This window comes from Aotus nancymaae, unplaced genomic scaffold (assembly GCF_030222135.1).
Source record: "Aotus nancymaae isolate 86718 unplaced genomic scaffold, 86718_ANA_hifiasm-v0.15.2.pri h1tg000108l, whole genome shotgun sequence".
In the NCBI taxonomy this organism is placed as follows: Eukaryota; Metazoa; Chordata; class Mammalia; order Primates; family Aotidae; genus Aotus; species Aotus nancymaae.
The window spans coordinates 5,455,399-5,476,282 of record NW_026988523.1 but is presented as its reverse complement, the minus strand read 5'-3'; the positions used below and the strand labels follow the sequence as shown (position 1 = coordinate 5,476,282).

General features: G+C 34.9%; 2 protein-coding genes across 7 annotated transcripts in view; one reads left to right on the top strand and one right to left on the bottom strand.

Moving 5' to 3' along the window:
- SUCO (SUN domain containing ossification factor) overlaps positions 1-20,884 on the bottom strand; it is a 78,584-nt gene that overhangs the window by 20,950 nt on the left and 36,750 nt on the right. For 4 of the 6 annotated variants that reach the window (XM_064370659.1, XM_064370656.1, XM_064370657.1 and 1 more), the window contains exons 9-16: positions 20,392-20,459; positions 11,512-11,619; positions 9,903-10,008; positions 7,913-7,933; positions 7,653-7,708; positions 7,076-7,167; positions 6,257-6,322; positions 411-479 (exon numbers count right to left, since the gene is read on the bottom strand). In XM_064370659.1, coding sequence (XP_064226729.1) covers positions 411-479; positions 6,257-6,322; positions 7,076-7,167; positions 7,653-7,708; positions 7,913-7,933; positions 9,903-10,008; positions 11,512-11,619; positions 20,392-20,459 — 586 coding nt within the window. The remainder of the gene's footprint in view (positions 1-410; positions 480-6,256; positions 6,323-7,075; positions 7,168-7,652; positions 7,709-7,912; positions 7,934-9,902; positions 10,009-11,511; positions 11,620-20,391; positions 20,460-20,884) is intronic. The other 2 variants (XM_064370660.1, XM_064370661.1) reach the window with 1 other exon arrangement.
- LOC105711756 (decreased expression in renal and prostate cancer protein-like) lies at positions 15,595-17,754 on the top strand. The gene is given in 2 exon segments (XM_064370662.1): positions 15,595-17,118; positions 17,120-17,754. Coding segments are annotated over 2 exon segments (1,569 nt in total). The 5' UTR covers positions 15,595-15,883; the 3' UTR covers positions 17,454-17,754.

The following is a 20,884-nucleotide window of genomic DNA, read 5'->3' as shown; positions in this document are numbered from 1 at the left end:
AGGCAAGACTTTCTTCTTGCTAATAATATTCTCATTTGCCATTCTCTAAGGAAAATATGGCTTTCTAAAATCAAGTAGCTATTTACACATAAAATAACATTCTTGAAGTATTATTAAGACATCAAAATCTCAGTAAAGAGATAAGGAATAAAATCATTACTATTAATATTAGAGCCAGGAGAAGTAAAAAAGCCAATTCATAAATTTTTTATAGACAGTATTCTCTTATAAAAAAGAACTTGTGAAATTCAAATAAACAATGAATAATAAAGATTGGTAAGTTCCTCTGAATTATTTCTATATTTCTAAATGTAAAAAATTAAATTTTCTTAACTCATTACTTGATTTTCCTAACTATAAGGACCCCTGGAGTACCAGCTATTTAAAAGACCCATAAAATAATTAGGTACCTTCTGTCAGGTCTTCAGTTTTTGCTCCCAGAATATTAGCAGCAATATTCACCATATTTAGAATGGCATCTAAAACAAAATTCAATCAGAAAAAGTACCAAATACCTAAATATTCTAATATAAATTAATATCAGATAGTCAAAAAGTCATTTAGAATGATCGTTTGCATTTTTTGACTGATTACTTTTGTATTCACCTCACAACTAAAGTCCAACATAGGACACAAATAAAGTTTAGCCAAAAGTGTAAAGCATGTTATCTAAATTTTTATGCTCAAAAGGAATTTTTTATTTAAATATACTTTTATTATTATTATTTTTTTTGGAGACGGAGTCTCGCTCTGTCACCCAGGCTGGAGTGCAGTGGTGCAACCTCGGATCACTACAACCTCTGCCTCCCACGTTCAAGCAATTTTCCTGCCTTAGCCTCCCAAGTAGCTGGGACTGTAGGTGCATGCCACCACATCCGGCTAATTTTTTGTATTTTAGTAGAGACAAGGTTTCACTGTGTTGCCCAGGCTGGTCTCAAACTCCTAAGCTCAGGCAATCTGCCCGCCTCAGCTGCCCAAAGTGCTAGGATTACAGGCGTAAGCCATGGTGCCTGGTCTTAAATATACTTTTCTTGTAAAGCTTCCCTAGACACTTTAGCAAAACACTGTCTTCAGCATATTATAAATTCAAGTATAACTCAACATACAGCCTGTATTGGGACAGGGAAAAAATGTGATGACCAAAATTCTTATTTTACAGAAAAACCTGTTTTTCTTTAAAAAGGCTCTATAGTTTAAAATAAAAACAAAAATGTGTAAAAAAGCAAAAGCTTTTCCTACATTTTGTGATTATCACAGGTAAAAACAAAATAGGGAGATTATCTTAAAAAAAAAAAAAAGCAGAAAATATTTTCAATGATTAGCCTATCATATCTATGGTAATATGGTTAAATTCTAAATTGATATTGCCTAGAATCAGATCTCTTTGATGACTTTAAAAAACTCATTGGCCAAAACTGCAATCTTTTTAAATCATAAATTTAAATTTAAAGAATTTAAATTCTTTAGTTAATTCGGTGGGGACAGGTAAGGGGCAGATTAACTAAAAGTCAAGGTCATAAAACAAAGTGTTATAAAAGCAATCTGCATACCTTCTAACCCTACTTCTCTTTTGAAGGAGGATATTTAGATGAAAAAAGTGGTACAAACTTTAATACCTACATAGATATATTTATACATGAGCATAACAAAAGATCAGAACTTCATAAAAAACTAGTACTGGGAATACAAGGCATTCCTTCTGGCAATGTGATGTAATTTCAAGTGAAATTAACTTTCATTCCCAATCTAACCTTTAAAATTCTACTGGCAGTTAATTCTTTGGTATAAGGTACTTCTACTATTGAAATACTAAGACCTGGCACGGGCAACATATAAATCATCATACATTATTTTTGTCTTAATCTCCTTTCCTAAAAGTGATCCACAGAGTATTCATGACATTTCAATGAAAACCAGAGATGTGAAAAGTAGAAAAGGAATCTAACAGAGAAAAATCTACTATGTCAGGAAGGTTGTGAGTTAACCAAAGACTGCTACCTAGAGCTCATCCTGTAAATACATGCTTTAGGATGAGAGAAAGTAGTAGCAGATTTTAAACTGTTTTAAAGGTGCTAGCTGGGAATCAGGTATAATGTTGATCTTCACAAAATTATCAGTGTATACTCTGAAAGTCAACAAAGTAGTGGTACTTTGTGTCTAATCATTAGTATAACAGACAAAGGCTTGACATTTGTCATTTTTAAATGTTTAAATAACATTTTTAATATTGCCCTTTGATCTGGCAAAGTGATAAACAGAAGTGGCCTTGATTCTTACTTAAGCTAAAGAAATGCTACAGTATGAGATAACAACAAAAATGGAAACTCTGTATTCCCTCACAAACCAAGATGAAGTTTGGAATGAAAACTGTTATTTCCTTATAAACCCATTATAATGCCGATCAATACTGCAATATTAGATGATTCCTCCACCTATCCTGCCACCTATAAGTCAAAACTGACTGCTTCACAAAACTCAAATTGTGCAATCAACAGTCTATATCCTTTCTTGTGTTTCAAAGTAAGGTCTTATCTGAGATTTCAAATTTTTTGACATTTATGATTAAAGAATTCAAGAAGATAATGTGTTCATCTGTGTAAAGAAAGTAGCTTTAGAGTATTATTTTTGAACCTAAATTTTAATACCAGTACCTACAATAAAGAAGATCCTTCTATCCACCCTTTTAAAATAGTATTTATTATCATCATTTCAGGAAACTTGGTAAAACAAAATTTAGCAAATTTCTACTTTCTCAGCCTATTTAACCTAAAATAATTATTCCATGTTTACAGAACATTGCCTAACGTGTCTTTTTTGTCTTTTGAGAGAAAGCATAATTGTGAATATTCTATTTTCAATTTGTATCCAAACACGATAGCTTGTATACAGCATGATAATCTGGTCATTAAAAAACCTTCAGAACAGACTAAAATAACATCTTTGAATAAAATTGCCAAACTAGAGATAAAAATCCCTAATTTCTCCTGGATTAACCAACTTTTAAATTTTTGAACTGGGCAACTTATTCATCCTGCTTCATTCCTTTAGGAATAAAATGCTCCTAATAATTGGTCCTAGAGACCAAACATCTCCATATTATTTACTCAGTATCCAGTGCTCCAATGGCTCTTTTTGGTAAAGAAAACAAATATCTGTCCAGGTTGCTGAAGCTTAACAGTTTATATGATACAACATAAGATAAACCAACAAAAAAGACTTCCTCCTATGTGTACTAACCCTGAAGCAAGCCCACATTTTCTAGGAAAATGGTCCTCCTAGAACCTATTTTTTTCCCACAAAAAAATACTTTGACTTAGAAAGTAAAAATTACATTTTCTCTTAAACATGCACATGCACCTATCTCCCTTTGGCAGATACAGTGATTTTAACAAAAACTAAAACCACATATTTAAGAGCAAAGGCAGACTTGCACCAATTATCAAAGTAGATAGAGGTCTGGCAAATTCATATGACAAAGAACAAGAAAATCAGAGTGATGTGGAGAATTCTTGTTGATGTAAAAGATTTAAATATTTTAGTTCAAGAATGTAAAAAGAATTAGACAGGCATACACACAAAGCCAAGAAGGCTGCTCTAAGATAACACTTTCTCCTTTTTTAGCACTTAAGTAAATTATATAATATCAAGAATGTTTATGCAGTATGTATGCTCTTTGACATCCAACTCTCATCAGAGGCAAAGTATTCCAGTGACATATTTCCTATAACTACTATCTACTTGATAACAAAAAAAAGAGGAGTTTCTATTAAGATTAAAGACAGAATTCTAGCTTGAGGATACTATGTACACATTAAAAACAATTAAAAAAAATAAACTAGTTTCAAAATTGGCTAATTTCAAGCTAATTTAGAAAGCAGTGATGATTATAGTCAAACTCAGACATTCTTGTGCCAAAGACCAGTTCTTTGAATCAAAACTACTGAAGTTCTGATTCCACTTTATTAATTATTTCTTCAAGTTATATCACCTTTGAGGCTATAGCTAAGTCAGTCCCAAACTCTTCAGAGAAGAGTAGAAGGACACAGATACAGAAGGCAGCAGTGTTAGGCCATGTCTATAAAGTTTTACGACAGTAAAGTCTTATCACTCAGCTCTTATTGCTTCTCTTGTTCTAAGACTTCAGGAGGTGGAGATCATTTTAAATCTCATTTTAGAGACTCAGCTGACTCCTCCCACCCATCTTATCTCACTATATAAATTCTTTCAATACCTAATCTTGCCCTCCCAGAGATCTGTAAAAAGAAAAGTAAGTGATACACCTTCAAGAAGAAAGATCCAAACAGAAGTATCTAAACAAGATTCTATATCAAATTAATTGATATACTGATCAGAGACATGAATACAAACAGATAAATGTTTTCCCTTGATATATGTTAAGGTTTTTTTGTTTGTTTGTTTGTTTGTTTTGAGATGGAGTCTCGCTCTGTCCCCCAGGCTGGAGTGCAGTGGCAAGATCTCAGCTCACTGCAGCCTCTGCCTTCCAGGTTCAAGTGATTCTCCTGCCTCAGCCTCCTGAGTAGCTGGGATTACAGGTGTGGACCACCACGTCCAACTTATTTTTGTATTTTTAGTAGAGATGGGATTTTGCCATGTTGGCCAGGCTGGTCTTGAACTCCTGACCTCAGGTATCCGCCCATCTCAGTCTCCCAAAGTGCTGGGATTACAGGCGTGAGCCACTGCGCCTGGCCTATGGTTAGGTTTTAATGGTGTCTAGGAGTTAATCACATAGAAAGATACAGCAAGAAAATCCAGAATGTCAACACAGTTTTCCTTTATCCAAAACTACAATAAGACATTATTTCCCTAAAGTGCCCTCTCTTTTCCGGTAACTACCAGAAGATAGAGATGTTAGTCTGGGGCTATTTTCTGACCCCATAAAATAATGATGCTTCCTCAGAGCTCATTCAACATTACTGAGCTACATAAATGGCAGAATAATGACTACTGTGTAACATATAGAATACAAACTAAGAAAAACAAAAACATTAATATCCAGACAGGTATTTCTTTCACTCCTAAAAAGTTATATCACATAGCAGTGAATGAGACTTATTTTTATATCAATAACTAGATAGCTAGGAAACTTATTTAAAAGTAATCACTAATACCTAGAAAGTCAGAAGCCTAGCAATAAAGTAAAACAAAATATACTGAACTGATACGTAACAAAATTGAATATTACTTTGCAATCAAAAATATTTTCCTTCTACAGGTATTTTTAACACTCTTTAAATGTGTCAAAAATACCTGTAGAAAAAGGAAAGGAAAGGAAAGAGGAAAGGAAAGGAAAGGAAAGGAACAAGGAAAGGAAAGGAGAGGAAGAGGCTAAAGGAAAGATGAAAGAGGTAATTTTAACTCCATATACTGTGGCTACTACACAAAATATCAACCTAAGTATTTACACTACTTGTTCAATATCTTAAAAAGTTATAAAGTCAACATTCACACTGACATTGGAATTCAAGCAACTCAATTCACTAAGAGCAAAAAGTGACAAGCACAAGCAGCTAGTCTTCTATTTTATTAAGATGTTTTTTATTAAATTCAATTTAAAATTTTCAAATAAAAAGAAAACTACTTCTAGTTAATTCCACATTTTCAGAAATAACCAAAAACAACATTAAAATATACCTACACAGAATCCAACAGTGAAACATAAAGGGCCAGTCAGGTAATGGTCTTTCCAGTAGTCTCCTTAGTGAGTCTACCATGAGGTTGGGATTCTATTTTGGAATAACAATAAACTAAACCACTAGTATGTTATTCATTGTTTCTTAGTTTACAAGGAGTATATTATTGCTAGTATTCTTATTGGTATTTGTTATTATCATGGTAGGAGCAGCCTTTATATTTTGTAACTAAATGGCAAACTAACCATATCCATAGATCAACTGGTATATGACCATTTTAATAATTCTTTCCCCAAGAAAATCCATAGACCTTTCTCCATAATAAGGAATTTGCCCCAAAATGTGAGTGCCTAATTAGAGAAGAAGAAACACCTTCATTATGCTTACATTTGTTTCTCTCCCTCTCTTTTCATCTATTCTTCCTATCGCATTTCTATAGAAATACTTTTCAAAAGACAGTATCTTCAGTATCTTTTATTTCAACTCAAAGTTCAACATTTGGAGAAGTTCCTAAACTATACCATGACAAAATGTCCACGTATGTCAGAACGAAAAAGTTGAGAAACACTTTAGTAGACTGAATAGAAAATCTTCAAAATACTCACTTGTAGCAGAACCAAGAAGATTTTTTGAGGATTTATCCTCTCCGGTATTATAATCCAGTGGATAATCTGTTAAAAAAGAATATGAAAGTAATTATGCTGAGACCTAGCTCCAATGATAAGATATTTAAAAGCTCAGATTATGTCCTGTCAAAGTCAGCTGACATTTAAAACATTTTGTAATAAATATGAATTATATATCTAAAACATGTTCGCAAAAAACAAATATGATTCAGAAACCATTTAACAAACAAATATAAACCAAGGAAAATAACTATAATGCTTACCAAAATTTTAACCATATTTATAAGACTTTTTTATTCAAGTTTTCAATATACTTTACCAACTCTTAGTCAATGTCTTCATTTCACTCATGAGAAAATTTAGATTGTTCAAACAATAGTTTAAGACATCTTAAAATAAGGACTTAAAGTGGAAATGGAGAGTGTCATAAAACTTTCCTCTACCTCTTTAGGGTCACAAAATTTCTCAATGGCTCATGAGGCCAAAATGTGCTTACTCTTAGGCTCATGGGAAATCACAGGAATTAAAGCTCATTTCTACTATTTCAGTAGTATTAATGTTATAGAAGGGAGTTTCAGTTACAAATAACTGAAAGATAAACTTGGAAAGCAATACAATTACAGTACAATCATATCAGAAAACAGGTTTAAGTAACAGTTGATTAGAGTTAAAAACAACAAAAAAAGCCTGAAGACAACAGTTATACTAATTTAAGTAACCTATAGCCCCCCCATTACTATTCAATTTTTAAAAAGTTAACAAAATAGACCTGAAAGTCATCTGTTTGATGTCACTTACCATAGTCCTCATCAAATAGTTCCTGGCGTTCTGAGTGATACTGGGAATCAGCAATTTCTTCATATTCTTCCACCATGCTCGTGCCAAATACCCTATATCAACAACAATTTCATTAAAGACTTCCAAAACAAAATACCTGTTAAAGCTAATCTCTTCACAATAAATGACAAACATCAACTTTGGTCATACTTTGAGGGCCACTGGCTTTTGGACTCCAAAATAATGGCTGTGTCTTACATTTCAGTCATACTGTTTCAATTAAAATATAAAACTAATCTATTTAAGGCATTAAGAAATATAATGGATGAGTTTTTATCAGTCTAAAATGTTTCTGTATATTATCATCATAGCAAAACAGCAAGCAAGTTAAACCAAATACATAAAATGAAGTTTATTTTTAAAGAGGGTATTTTGACATTTTTCCAAAATACATTCAAGAGAAAGAAATATTTTACAGTTTTTATTTCTATGGTATTAACTCACATAAGAGAAAATTATTTCTTCACTTTAAATATACTGAAAATTCTGTATATTAATTTTTTAAAGCACTCAATAAATGTATTTTGTTCTGCATTACCTTATAAGACTTAATGGACAAAAGTGTTCTGATCCAAAATGTGATACCAACTCAACCTAAAGAATAAAAAGCACATAAAATGGGAAGCCAGCAGAGTGCATGTACGATTATCTAACAATATACTCAGTTTTCTCATTATAACATTTCTAAACATTTCTATAAAGTCCTCCTTTTCCCCAAAATCATACTTGTAAAGTTTCTGTAATGCATTAATATGCCATGCCCTGTTATTTAATATTGCAAAAGAGAAGGTTGCTAACCTTTATGTACTTGATGAACATCTGAAGCAAGAGAAAGGAAAAGAAAAAGAAATCAGTTCCAAAGTCTAGACATCATGCAATAAGCAACTTTAAATACTTGTAAATTATATTGTATAAAGTATAGAAAGCAATGTCGTGTGATGGATAACATTGTAGTATTCTTAATTCCTTGCAGAAATGAAAGCAACGATTTAAATTTTTACCATCACAACCTTAGAGTATAATCTAAATGATTGCAATGAAATAAATCAACTTTAAGGTTATAAGTTATCCAAAATCCACTGCCATTATTTTATATAGCTGTTAGAAAGCATTCCAAAAGCAATTAATAAACAGTATCTAGAAACAATCTTTTACATTACCTTAAGTATTACAGACATGTATCAAGTATATATTCATATATGAATTTATATATGGATATATATATGCACATATACATATGTATATTCTACACATTATTGATAACAGTTTATTATTAAATGATATTTATACTTGTATAATATCATATACTACTTACTTCAGGAAAAGTATGAATTTTTAGTATGCTATATTATTTCAACTGTAACTTACAGAAGTGGAAGACATATTAGCCTTTTGAATACAAGCTATTAAAAAGTAGTAGATTTGGGTGTAGTTCTTTTAGGATAATGAAAATCCAAGTAAAATATTTATATAACATTATTACTACAAAATGAAAATCAGAAAGTAATTTTTTCCCTCCTTTTTATGAGTTGCAAGTAAATGTTTCTTGCTTTTAGACTCAATTCCTACCAAAGAGGGTTTTTTATAAAACTAATACTCAAAATATTCTATAGTCTCCAATCATAAAAGGAACAAGATGGAAAGTTTTATAAGGCATTTTTATGCTTCCAATAAAATATTCTTCTATTATTAACAAAGTAGATGTTATAAAGAATAATTCTCAAAATTATTTCATGTGAGTTGTCTTAATTGCAAAATTAAATACAATTGTATCACCTAGCAAATGACTTAACATTTTTTCCTCTTCACAGTGAAGGAAGTATACTGTATAAAAAGGTCATTAAGTAATTGTTTCAGTACTCATTTTAAAATGAATTGAAAATGTTCCTTAATTTTTTTGAATAATTTTGTTGAATTATTAACTGAGAATATTAATTTTATTTTAAAAATAGTATTTAGCATTTTTATATGGAGATTAAGAATACTACAAGTTTACCTATTTATAGAAGTCAATTTAAACCATGCTTTAAAAAGAGATGGTAAAATCACAGAAGACAAAATTAGGTAGCTATAAGTTCTCACATTTAAAGAAGAAAGGATAGAAATTAGAACTGCTGCCATTCCAAAAATATTAATTCAATAGTACTTTAAGGTATGGCTATAATTGTAAAGAAAATAAAAGAGGGAAGAAAGGAGTAATAACTTCCGCTATTTTGTCTAACCCAATTCAAAAGTGATAATTTTACTTGATTAGTTGGTAGAAGAAGCAGTGGAAATACAGAACATCAGTGTTTAAAAGCCTATTTTATTTGAAACTGGTACTTGGACACAGAATATTTCATTTGGCTATACAAAAAAAAAAGCAAAAGCCATAACAATGCCAAATAAGTGGATATGAAGGCTGAAATGATCTAAGTTTCAGAATCTATTAAGAAATTAGGCCTGCTTTAAAGACTTGAGTGACTAGCTATGATTTCAGTTTCAAAATAGTTATACTATGAAGATGAAATTTTGCATAAAGACTCAAAAAACTTAAAAATTTATAATTTGGAATTTTATCAGAGCTATAAACAACAAAAAAAACTGGCCTAGGCTTCCAGCAATACAAAAGGGAATGTAGCAATGTCTGACTCATGAAAAATAATATACCCAAGTAAGAATTATCTATTAAGTGGTATACTGTAGTCAATTTCTTCTTTTCTGATTTCTAAAAGGATGAAGTGTATAAAAGTGTAAATAACAGGTATGTTTTCATTACAGAACATAGTCCTGTATGTGTAAACATTACCTTGACATATTTTGCATACATCTGTTCATCTAAAGGGAAACTCTGTACATTCCGCTCATCTCTACCATGAAAAGTACCCAGCTTAATCCATTTATTTGTTGGATACCTAGAAAATATGGAAAACATGTTCTTTTTAAAAAATTATAAACCACATATTGAGAAGTTCCATCATATTTTCAAAATATAATTTTTTTGCCATTCCAGGTAAACACGGTGACTTAATAGTTAAATACATAAATGCATACATTTAATAAATACATTTTCTTTTCCAACTAAACTGACAGGTTTCTCTTTACTGGGAAAGAATGCCTTGAAAAATCACACCATTAACAGAGAGTAAGACCAGTACCAATTCTTGGGGTTTGGGAGGAGGTTTTAGAATAGAAAGTCACCAAGAGACTGTCTTGGAAGAAGGTGGTACAACTCTTCACATACTGACATGTGTGTAATAATGTAACGTACAGATACAAGTACTGGTGGAAAGAGAATGGGAAGAAAAAACTTTTAAAATCACATCTAACATATCTGTTCCCCTTAAAAAGGAATCTAATATTTAACATAAAAGTCTAAAACTACAAAAGTGTTTACTGAACGAAACATTTTAAGAACTCCTTAAAATAATGAGCCCTCTCACCACATTAAGAGACTACACTTATCAGAGCTGTGTATGCTCATTTGACATATAAGAAAATTGGAGCTGAGAGAAAAGGAAGTGATGAGCAAGGGTAGTGGCAGAATAGTAGATGGAATTCTCAAGAGGTCTTGAGAACCAATTTCAAAAACTGTATATATGCAATGCTGACTGTGAGGTGGAGGAAGAAACATCAAGGAAAACCCTTAACGTTCAATGACAGAACAACAGTTCCATAAATAAACAGCATCCTACATGGCGTATTGTGGACACTCAAAAAGTATTTATGAAATAAAACCTCTGTTGAAGGAAAAATATTATGTACACATTAAAAATGAATGTGTAAAAGACAAAAGAGAAAAGAGTATTTCCAGGATGTAAGAAGTAAAAAGTAAATATTTTTATAGAATTAATAAATAAATGCATAGTAAAGACTAGAAGAAATATATTAAAACGCTAACAAGGGCTATCTCTGGTTGACAGAATGCAGTTCTATTCCAAATTCCTCACAACATATATTTCTGTTATAATCACACATGTACAAAAAAGTTTTAGAATATATTTTAATAAAAATATACCTCACAAAATAAAGCACCTATATATATATGTTTTTAATAACTTTTAAAAGAAATGTTTAAAAGCAAGAGAGCATAATTACTGAAAGCGATGACTTTGAAGTCAGAGCTGTAGTTCTGAATCTTGGTTCCCAAACTCACAAGTCATGCGATCTGGGCAAGCTACTTAATCTCCCCTTTACTGTTTCCATACTTTATAAGAGAATAATATCACCTGGTTGTTATATTTAAAGCATCATATGGGCTAATGAAGGTAAAAGGTAAGTGATTAACAAGAGTTGTATTATCACTGTTACTACAAACTGATCTTTAAAAAATAAATGAAGTCAAAATAGTGACCCACTTTTTTGTTTTTATTTCAGAGATCCAACATAGACCTTACAGAAAGAGCTTTAGAATTTACCTGTCACTGATAGAAACCAAAAAGTCTTTAGGAGTAGAAGAAAATAATTCATAATTTGCAATATCAAGCTGTTTTACTTGAATTGGTTCACAAAGTTCAATAACAAACCTTCAAAAAGAACACAAGACAATTAATCAGATAAACCAATCAAAATAACAGTTCATATTAAATATGATATTAACAGTTTCCATAAATTAGACTATCATTAAAAGTTACGAATTAAAATGTCAAGAGGAGGGTATATAGCCTGAATAGTCTGTAAGAAACATCTTGAAATACTTCCCAAGCCTATCATTAGTGGGGAAAAAAACCTGTAAATAAAACAATACTGATCTTGCTCCATCACATTTTTTAAAAATATTCTTTTATAAATAACATTCATTCTTGGAGAAGGGATGACTTTCCTAAAAACATCCAGTAATAGTATAAAATGACTAGTCTAGAGAATAGTTTAGCATATACATTGTCTTAAAAAGTTATCATAGTCTTTGATTTAGTTCTTAGAAATTTATCTTAAGGATTCATGGTTTCAGATGTCCACCTTTGTATATATCTATTGCTGTATTGAAGCACACACAGTCTGTAAAAGCAGAGAGGAAGTCAACTTAAATATTCAGCAAAGAGAATTATCAAATTATGGTTCACCCAGACAATGAAATACTAAGCAGCCATTAAAACTAGTACTAAAAACTTTTATTTCATTTACATAAAAATCTAGAGAATGTAAACTAATTTATAGTAACAGAAAACAGATCTGTAACTGCTGTGAGGGAAGAGAGTTTGAGAGAAATTACAAAGAGGTACAATGAAACTTCTGAGAATGATGGTTATGTTCATTATCTTTATTGTGGTGATGGTTTCAGAGGTACATAAATGACAAAACTTACCAAATTATGCACTTTGACATGTGGTAGTTTATTGTACATGCAATTTATTGTATGTCAAATATATCCCAATAAAGCTGTTTTTTTGAAATGATGCTAAGACCTACATTTACTAACATGGGAAGATGCCAAAAAATATTGCTGCTTAGTAAAAATCAAAAGTATGGTTCCATGTGCATGATGTAAAACTGCATATAGCATGGCATTGGGAAAAAATAAATACCCATGACATCTAACACTCTAATCACTGCTTTGATAAAGTAATATATCAAAGGACATTTATAGAGACACAATTAAATGCTAAATAAATCAAAAGCATTATAATTATTGTTTAATCTTGGAAAGCAACAGACTTAAGTCCCAGAAGATGGTTAAAAAATATATCAGGTTTCAGAGAAAGGCTCATGAAGAGAGGTAACTAACATTTGCTGAACACTTACTCTGGGTCAGATACTATGTTTATCTTTACCCATCCTTTGATTTAATCCTTACAACCAAATTGCAAGGGATATTATCGCCATTTCATAGAATAACTCAATAAACACTAATTGACTACTTCACACTTTTCCCTTCTCTTTTTTTTTTTTTTTTGAGACAGAATTTCACTTTTGTTGCCCAGGCTGGAGTGCAGTGGCACGATCTCGGCTCACTGCAACCTCCACCTCACAGGTTCAAGTGATTCTCCTGCCTCAGCCTCCCAAGTAACTCAAATTACAGGTGCCCGCCACTATGCCCAGCTAAGTTTCGTATTTTTAGTAGAGACGGGGTTTCACCATGTTGGCCAGACTGGTCTCGAACTCCTGACTTCAGGTGATCCATCCACCTCAGTCTCCCAAAGTGCTGGAATTACAGGCATGAGCCACTGCACCCAGCTCCCCTCACCCCTTAATAACAGAAAGCCCAAGATGTAGCTGAGCATATGGCCATTCATCAAAGACTGTGTATTCTAACCTCAGTCATGTTTACTAGTTCTCAAGGGTCTATCTAGCCAGCATGTTATAACTAAAAAAGTAAAATGTAATGGCCAGGCACAGTGACTCATGCCTGTGAGCTGAGATCAGGCCACTGCACTCCAACCTGGGTGACAGAGTGAGACTTTGTCTCAAAAAAAAAAAAAAAAGTCAAATGTGATTAAAAGGATCAGAAATTTTTGAAAGGGAAAAAAGTTGGTAAAGAAACTCTAATTTTCCATAGAAACTCCCAAGGAATTTGCATATTAATTATTAGAAAATAAGGCAATATAAGAAGGTAGTCCGATATAAGATCCATATGTAAAAACTGCATCAATGTACACAACAAAATGTAATTTTAAAGATCTATCATTTACAACAGTAACAAAACAAAATTTCAAAAAGCTGCCCAGGAAGAAAATTAACAAAAGATATGTAATGCTTTTATGGAAAATTTTAAAAAAATAACTTTACTGAAAGACATTAGAGACAACAAAGAAAGAGATGCCCTATTTATGGGTAAGAAAATTTAATGTCTGAAAGTCATTTAAAGATTCAATAAAATTCCAAACAAAATCCCCATATGACATTCAGGGAACTCAAAAGGAAAGTCTAACATTTATTTTATTTTTTAGATGAAGTTTCACTCTTGTCGCCCAGGATAGAGTGCAGTGGCATGATGTCAGCTCACTACAACCTCCATCTCTTGGGTTCAAGCAAGTCCCCTACCTCAGCCTCTGGAGTGGCTGAGATTATAGGTACCCACCACCATGCCAGGCTAATTTTTTGTATATTTAGTAGAGACGGGGTTTCATCATGTTGGCCAGGCTGGTCTCAAACTCCTGACCTCAGGTGATCCGACCGCCTAGGACTCCCAGAGGGCTGGGAATACAGGCATGAGTGACTGCACTCAGCCAAAAGTCTACCATTAATAAGAAAAAGCAGAAGAATAGCCAAGTGAGTCCTGAAGTACAAAACTCCCCTTATCAGATATTAAAAGCTACAAAGCTAAAGTGTGATGTAATTGCAGGTAATGGTAAATTGACCAACAAAAGAGAACAGAGAATACAAAAAACCCCACAAAAACCCATGTATATATGGGAACTTTACAATAAAGGTTGCATTCTAAATTAGAGGGAAACATGTCAACTACTGAATAAACAACTAAACAGAAAAAGTGGGGAGGAGGAATGAATCCTTCCTGCACACCATAAATAATATAAAACAATAAACAATTCCAGGAGAATAAAAACCTCAATACAAAGTGCAAAATGTTTAAATTCTAGAAAATACATGAAATAGTATCTTTACAATTTCAGGGCATGGAAAAACCTGACATTAAAAATTTAAAAAAAAAATCCCAACATTGTAAGATAGATAAATTCAACTGTGTGAAAATTAAAATAGTTCATTTCACCAAAAGTCACTATAGGCCACGTGCAGTGACTCACACCTTAATACCAGGGCTTTAAAGGTTGAGGTGAAAGGATTGCTTGAAGCCCGGAGTTCAAGACTAGCCTACGCAGCATGGCAAGACCCTGTCTCTGCAAAAAAATAAAAAATAAATTAGCTGGATGTAGTGGCATGCTCCTGGGAGACCATACCACTGCATTCCAGCCTTGGCAAAAGAGTGACACCCTGTCTCAAAAAAAAAAAAAGGCACTATAAAGAAATTAAAAGGACAGTCCATAAACTAGAGAAGGAAGATAAGTGTGACATATATAACTTAAATGTCCTATCCAGAGTTCTACAAAATAGACTTAGTTGTGTCCATTTTATAAAACAAAATGCCAAGTCTATCTAGACTTCTACTAGACAATAAGAAAAATCAAACACATAAATCAACAGAAAAAAGAGGAAAAAAGACAAACACTGCACAAGAAAGGAAAAACTAAATGGCAAACACATGAAGATATCTTCAATCTCGTTAGTGATCAGGGGCTGACACCTCTCTAGGATACAAGCGCCATAGCAAGAGAGATCTCAGTTTATGTTGTAAAAAATGTTTTTCTAATATCAGCGGCCTAACAGGTACTCAATAAATACCTAATTGGTATTCTAAAATATCACTTAACCCAAAATTCATCTAGAGATTGATACAATTCCTAAAGAAATACCAGCATTTTTTACAGAACTTAAGATAATTCTAAAATTTAAAAGAAAAAACAATGGGAGTGCTCGCGGCGGCGGCGACGGCGGCGGGAGGTTCGGTTGTCGCCCGTTGGCCGCGCGGCGCCGCGCTGGGCGGCCGCCATTGCAGCCTGTTTTCACTTGATATTTTAGACAGAAAGCTCATGGTGCAAATTGTTATTTCCAGGGAATCCCTGTGCTGATCGTGGGGCATCATATCCTGTATGGGAAAATCATCCACCTGGAGAAACCTTTTGCAGTCCTTGTCAAACACACTCCTGGGGATCGGGACTGTGATGAGCTTCGCCGTGAGACTGGCACCCAGTATCTGGTGACAGCACTCATCAAAAACAAGATCCTTTTCAAAATCCGTCCCAAGCCCATTATCACCAACGTCCCCAAGAAAGTATGAAAGAACCTCGGATTTTCCCTAGAGAGCGGCCAACTCCTTGGACTCGTGCTCCACTGCCACCTCGAGGACGGCTCAACGGTTCCCTGGGACCACAGGGAGGTCCTGTTCTGAACACAGGCCACCCACTGGGTGTGAACTCAGATCCCTTCCTTATGGCGGCCGGTTCTCTTGGTGGAAATCTGGCCCCATTTCCAAGGAACCCGTCTCCTTTTCCAGCTTCATCGGGCTCATTGGCTTCAAATCCAGCACCTTTCCCAGCTGGTACTCGTGACCCAAGCATGGCTTCTTTTCCAAGAGGGATGAATCCCACTGGCACAGGTGCAGTTTCTTTCCCAAGGCCTGCTGGCCTCTTGGGGCCAGCCCCGGGCCCAGGCCCTGTGGTAAACCCTAGGACGGGGGGTCTTCCAGGCCCAGGGCCTCTGTCTAACCCCAGGTTAGGGGGTCTCCCAGGATTAGGTCCTATGTCCAATCCAAGAGCAGGTGGTCTCCTGGGAGCAGGTCCTGACCCCAGAAGTGGTGGTCCCATGGGCCCCGGATCTGGACCTAACCTGAGAGCAGGTGTTGTGTTGAGCTCTGGGAATGGTCCTCCCAATCCTAGGCCAGTTGGCCTGGGCCCAGGATCAAACCCCAATCTGAGATTAGGCTTTTTAGGGTCAAACCCTGCCCCCAGGTCAGGTGTGTTTACAGGCCCAGGCCTTGGGCCCAACCCAAGACCAAGTGGCCTGGGCCCAAGCCCTAATATACATGCCAGAGCAGGTGGCCTCTTGGGCACAGGATCTGGTCTTAACTTAAGAATGGCTGGACCTCAAGGCCTCGATCTTGCCCCCATTCTCAGAGCAGCAGGTCTTTTAGGAGCAAATTCAGCTTCTTTCTCACAGGCTTCTGGAAACATGGGCCCAAGCCCATCCTCCATGGCAAGAGTACCTGCCCCCATGGGCCCAAACTCAGGTCCTGGCTCTCAGGGAATTGGCCTTACAGGGCCACACCCATCTCCCATGTCAAGGGCTCCTGTCCCCACAGGCCCTAATTCGGCTCATTTCTCAAGGTCAAGTGGCCCCATGGGGGTAAATGCCAATCCGTTTCCCAGGGGAGTGGGTTCATCTGCCTTCCCCCAATCTTCTGGCCCATTGGCATCAAACCCAGCTACCTTCCAAAGGTCTGCTGGCCTCCAGGGCTCAAATCCAACAGTTTTCCCAAGAGCCTCTGGGCCACTTGGCCCCAACCCAGCTAACTAGGGCCGCTGGCCTGCAGGGTCCACGTCCAGCTACCTTCCCAAGGTCTACTGGCCCATTAGGCTCTGGTCAAGTTGCTTTCCCCAGGTCAGCTGCTGGGCACCTGGGCTCTTCTCCAGCAGGCCCTGTGGGTATCAACCCAGCTCCTTTTGCAAGGCCAACTGGGACCCTGGGTCTCAACCCAGCTTCCTTTCCAAGGATGAATGGCCCTGCAGGCAAGAGTTTGGTCCCATTTCCCAGAGTGGGGAGCCTCCCTGGCACAAACCCAGCTGCTTTCCCGAGACCAGGGGGTCCAATGGTTGCAATATACCCAAATGGAATGTTACCCCCTTAAACACCATTTTCCCTCCAGGACCACCTTGGTTTCTAGGCACTGTGGTTCTTGGCAGGGGCTGTCTCTTAGGTAAAAGGGTAGTTGTGGAGCTACAGTCTGAAGAACATAGCTGGGGCTCAAGTTCAAATGAGCCATCTTTTTCTTCTGCGTTTTTCTTGACTGAAGGTGAGATGTTATTTGTGGCATGTGAACTGTGGCAGGTGGGAATAATCCTGGCCTTGAGAAAAAGGATCTCCAGCTCCCAGAAGCCTGCTGTGCTTTCGTCCCGCAGCTTTCTGCCCATTGTTTCTTACTAGTTTCTTGAATTTTCTTGTGGACTTTTCCTCAGGGATACATTGGCCTGCAGGTCGCAGTTCACATGTAGTCCCCTGCTCACCATTGGAGAATCAGCTCACTGCTCTCTAGAAATGTGGTGTTGGTGAACAGATCATGCTTCTATAGCTCTGACCTGGGCAACTTGGACCTGGTCATCCTCTACTGCCATACCTTTCCCTGGGGGCTTGAACACAGAACAGGGAGATGGACAACCACTTCAAAGACACATCGAATGCAGTTTCTGCTTGACTGACTGGGCCTGCACCTCTCTTTTCCTGGATGGCTCTGCTCATCCAACTCCCTCCTTACTGGTACTCCCAATCAAAGAACCTCAAAAATTTAAACTGATGTGGATGGGAATATGGGAATTGGGGTGGGGGTGAGGGAATGAAGGGAATAAATCACTGTGCTTTGTTCAGCCTGATGTGAAAGGATGGTTGGTGGTTTTCTTGCATTGTATCTTTTCTTACTGTTTCTTTAATAAATGGGATGAGAGGGAAAAAAAAAAAAGAAAAAACAATGGGACAATAACAATGAAGACACTTCTGCAGAGGATGAGGTACATAAATTCACTCTATTAGATATTAAGACTTATAAAGCTATTGTTAGAGAGTGTGGTCTTACTAACTCCCCTTAGATGGGGGAGGAGGAATCTACTTAAACCAGGTGAAATCAGTTAAAGATGTTCTGAGGCTCTTTAATCACAGGATGAAAAGACACAAACATAAATGTGCAAAAAGTAAACTATCTAGTAAATACATATGTACAAATACAATCATGTGTTGCTATATAACAGGGATACATTTGAGAAATACATTGTTATGTTTTGTCACAATCACAGACTATACTTACACAAACCTAGATGGTACAGTTTACTTATACATCTAGGCTATACACCTATTGCTCCTAGGCTACAAACTTGTAGAGCATATTACTGTATTAAATATTGTGGGAAATTGTAACAAAATATTAAGTATTTGTATATCTAAACATAGAAAAGGCATAGTAAAAATATGGCATTATAACCTATGGGACTACCTTCATACATGCTACTATCATTGCTGACTGAAATGTGTCACCATATGGTATATACCATACCACAGATACCAAAGACTGCCACTGTTGACTGAAATGTATCATATGGTATATACTATACATGCTGTCTGGTAGAAACATTAAAATACAAATGGGTAGCCATGATCATTTATTCTACAAACCATAATAAAAAAAAATGACTGCTTCATATGACTTCATCCAGCATGGCTTTGCTTGAAATGCAAAATACTTTTGAGTATAATAATTTGTCACTGACAAATAAAATCAAAAACCTCGAAAGAATAAATTTTGATTATGATCTCAAATAATCATTTCTTCAATACACAAATCAAATGGCATAAGGAAAAATTAAGTTTACAGAATCCATCCCTTACTGCCCTTAAATAGTACGATTCATTTTCAAGATGAATCTAAATGTACAGATTTCCAAAAGAATGAAAGCCAAGAGTAGAAAAGAATAAGTATTACCTTTAAGGTTTAAAGAGTGTCTCCTTAAATTTAAAAGAAAAATATTTCATTCATTCATTAATTCATTCAATCCAGTAAATCAACATGATGATGGTTTTCCTCAGTTCTTTTTCAAATAGCTGCTTTGTGCAATAAAATCAAGTCATCTAATAAAATTATTAGTATATCACATTAATTTTTCCCATATATCTTTTCATTTTCCTATATACTTAGTTAATGGCAGAATCATAGATCCAAGCAGTGAAGCCAAAATACTGGGAAATTTCCTGGATGTCTCTCTCTTCTTCATATCCAAATACTGACCAAGAGCTGCCAATTTTATCTGCTACAAATCTCTTTCAGATATATTCCTCTCCTCTGAATCTAACTTGCCTATTTCTTAATCACAATCCTTATTTCTCACCCAGACTATGACAATAGGTTCCAAACCATGCTTACAATTGCAATCTGTAGGCTACCCTTTAAGGACAAGCCTTCCTAAAATGCCAGTGAGATCATGTCACTTTCTTACTTAAAACAAATACTGCCCTTCATGGTCTTTAAGATAAAGTTCAAAAATGTTTAAGCTGGGTATACATAGCCCTGGACGGCCTACTTATAAATAAATGAATGCTCCAGGCTTACGTTCCACTCCTACTCTCACTGTACCTTTCTTTTTGTAACATCTAACAGTCACCCAGAAGAAACATATTCCTTTTTAGCACTGCCCCCTTATTCTTACAGTTCCTGAATACCTCTGCCTCCTTCATCTGCCACTTCCTATTAATCTTTCAAGGTTCAGCTCAGGAATTACCTCTTCTAGGAAAACATCTCTCACCTCCTCTTGTAGTTACACATATCACTCTTTCAATAATACCCTTTCAACAGGAATTTTTTAACCATTTCATAATTGTTTTACCATGTCTGTCATTGTTTGCATTTTGTGACCTCCTCAAAAGGAAAGGAAGGCATTTTGTCCTCAATTTTGCATAGTATCAGCACTAATCAATCATAATTGCTTATTAAATGATTATATAAATCAATCTAACCCTAATATAAAAGCTTAACATAATATGCATATGTATGTAGCATATACTTTTTAAAATTGTGTATTACTTACCAAATTTTAGTGCTACAAGGATTCAACATATAAAGATCCATATTTTCTATAAGAATAGCAGATGTGCTCTATTTTAAAAAGAGAAAGGAAACAAATTAATGAAAAAAGTATTTATTTTAACTTTAAAGTTTTCTAGGACTTCTGTATTTTTAGATTTTAAGTACACCTAAGACTATAAGACACTCACTTGAGAAAAAAGCACAGAAGTGGCTAAGATTCACCATTCATGGCTACAGCACTAAATCAGTCTTACAACAATACATTTAAAAATAAATGCCTGTTACATTAAAGAAAAAAATAATATTTTAGTTATTTTCTTTTTAAAATTTCATATGGGTTTTGAAAGTTAAAAAATGCAGGGTAAAATATATCAGCCAATATAAATAAGAATTCATACAAGGTAATGTTTTGAAAGCATATTCTGCTTTTACTAGTGAATAAAATAAACCACATTAAAATGTAGTTCCCAGTAAACAAATGGCTATATTTTAAA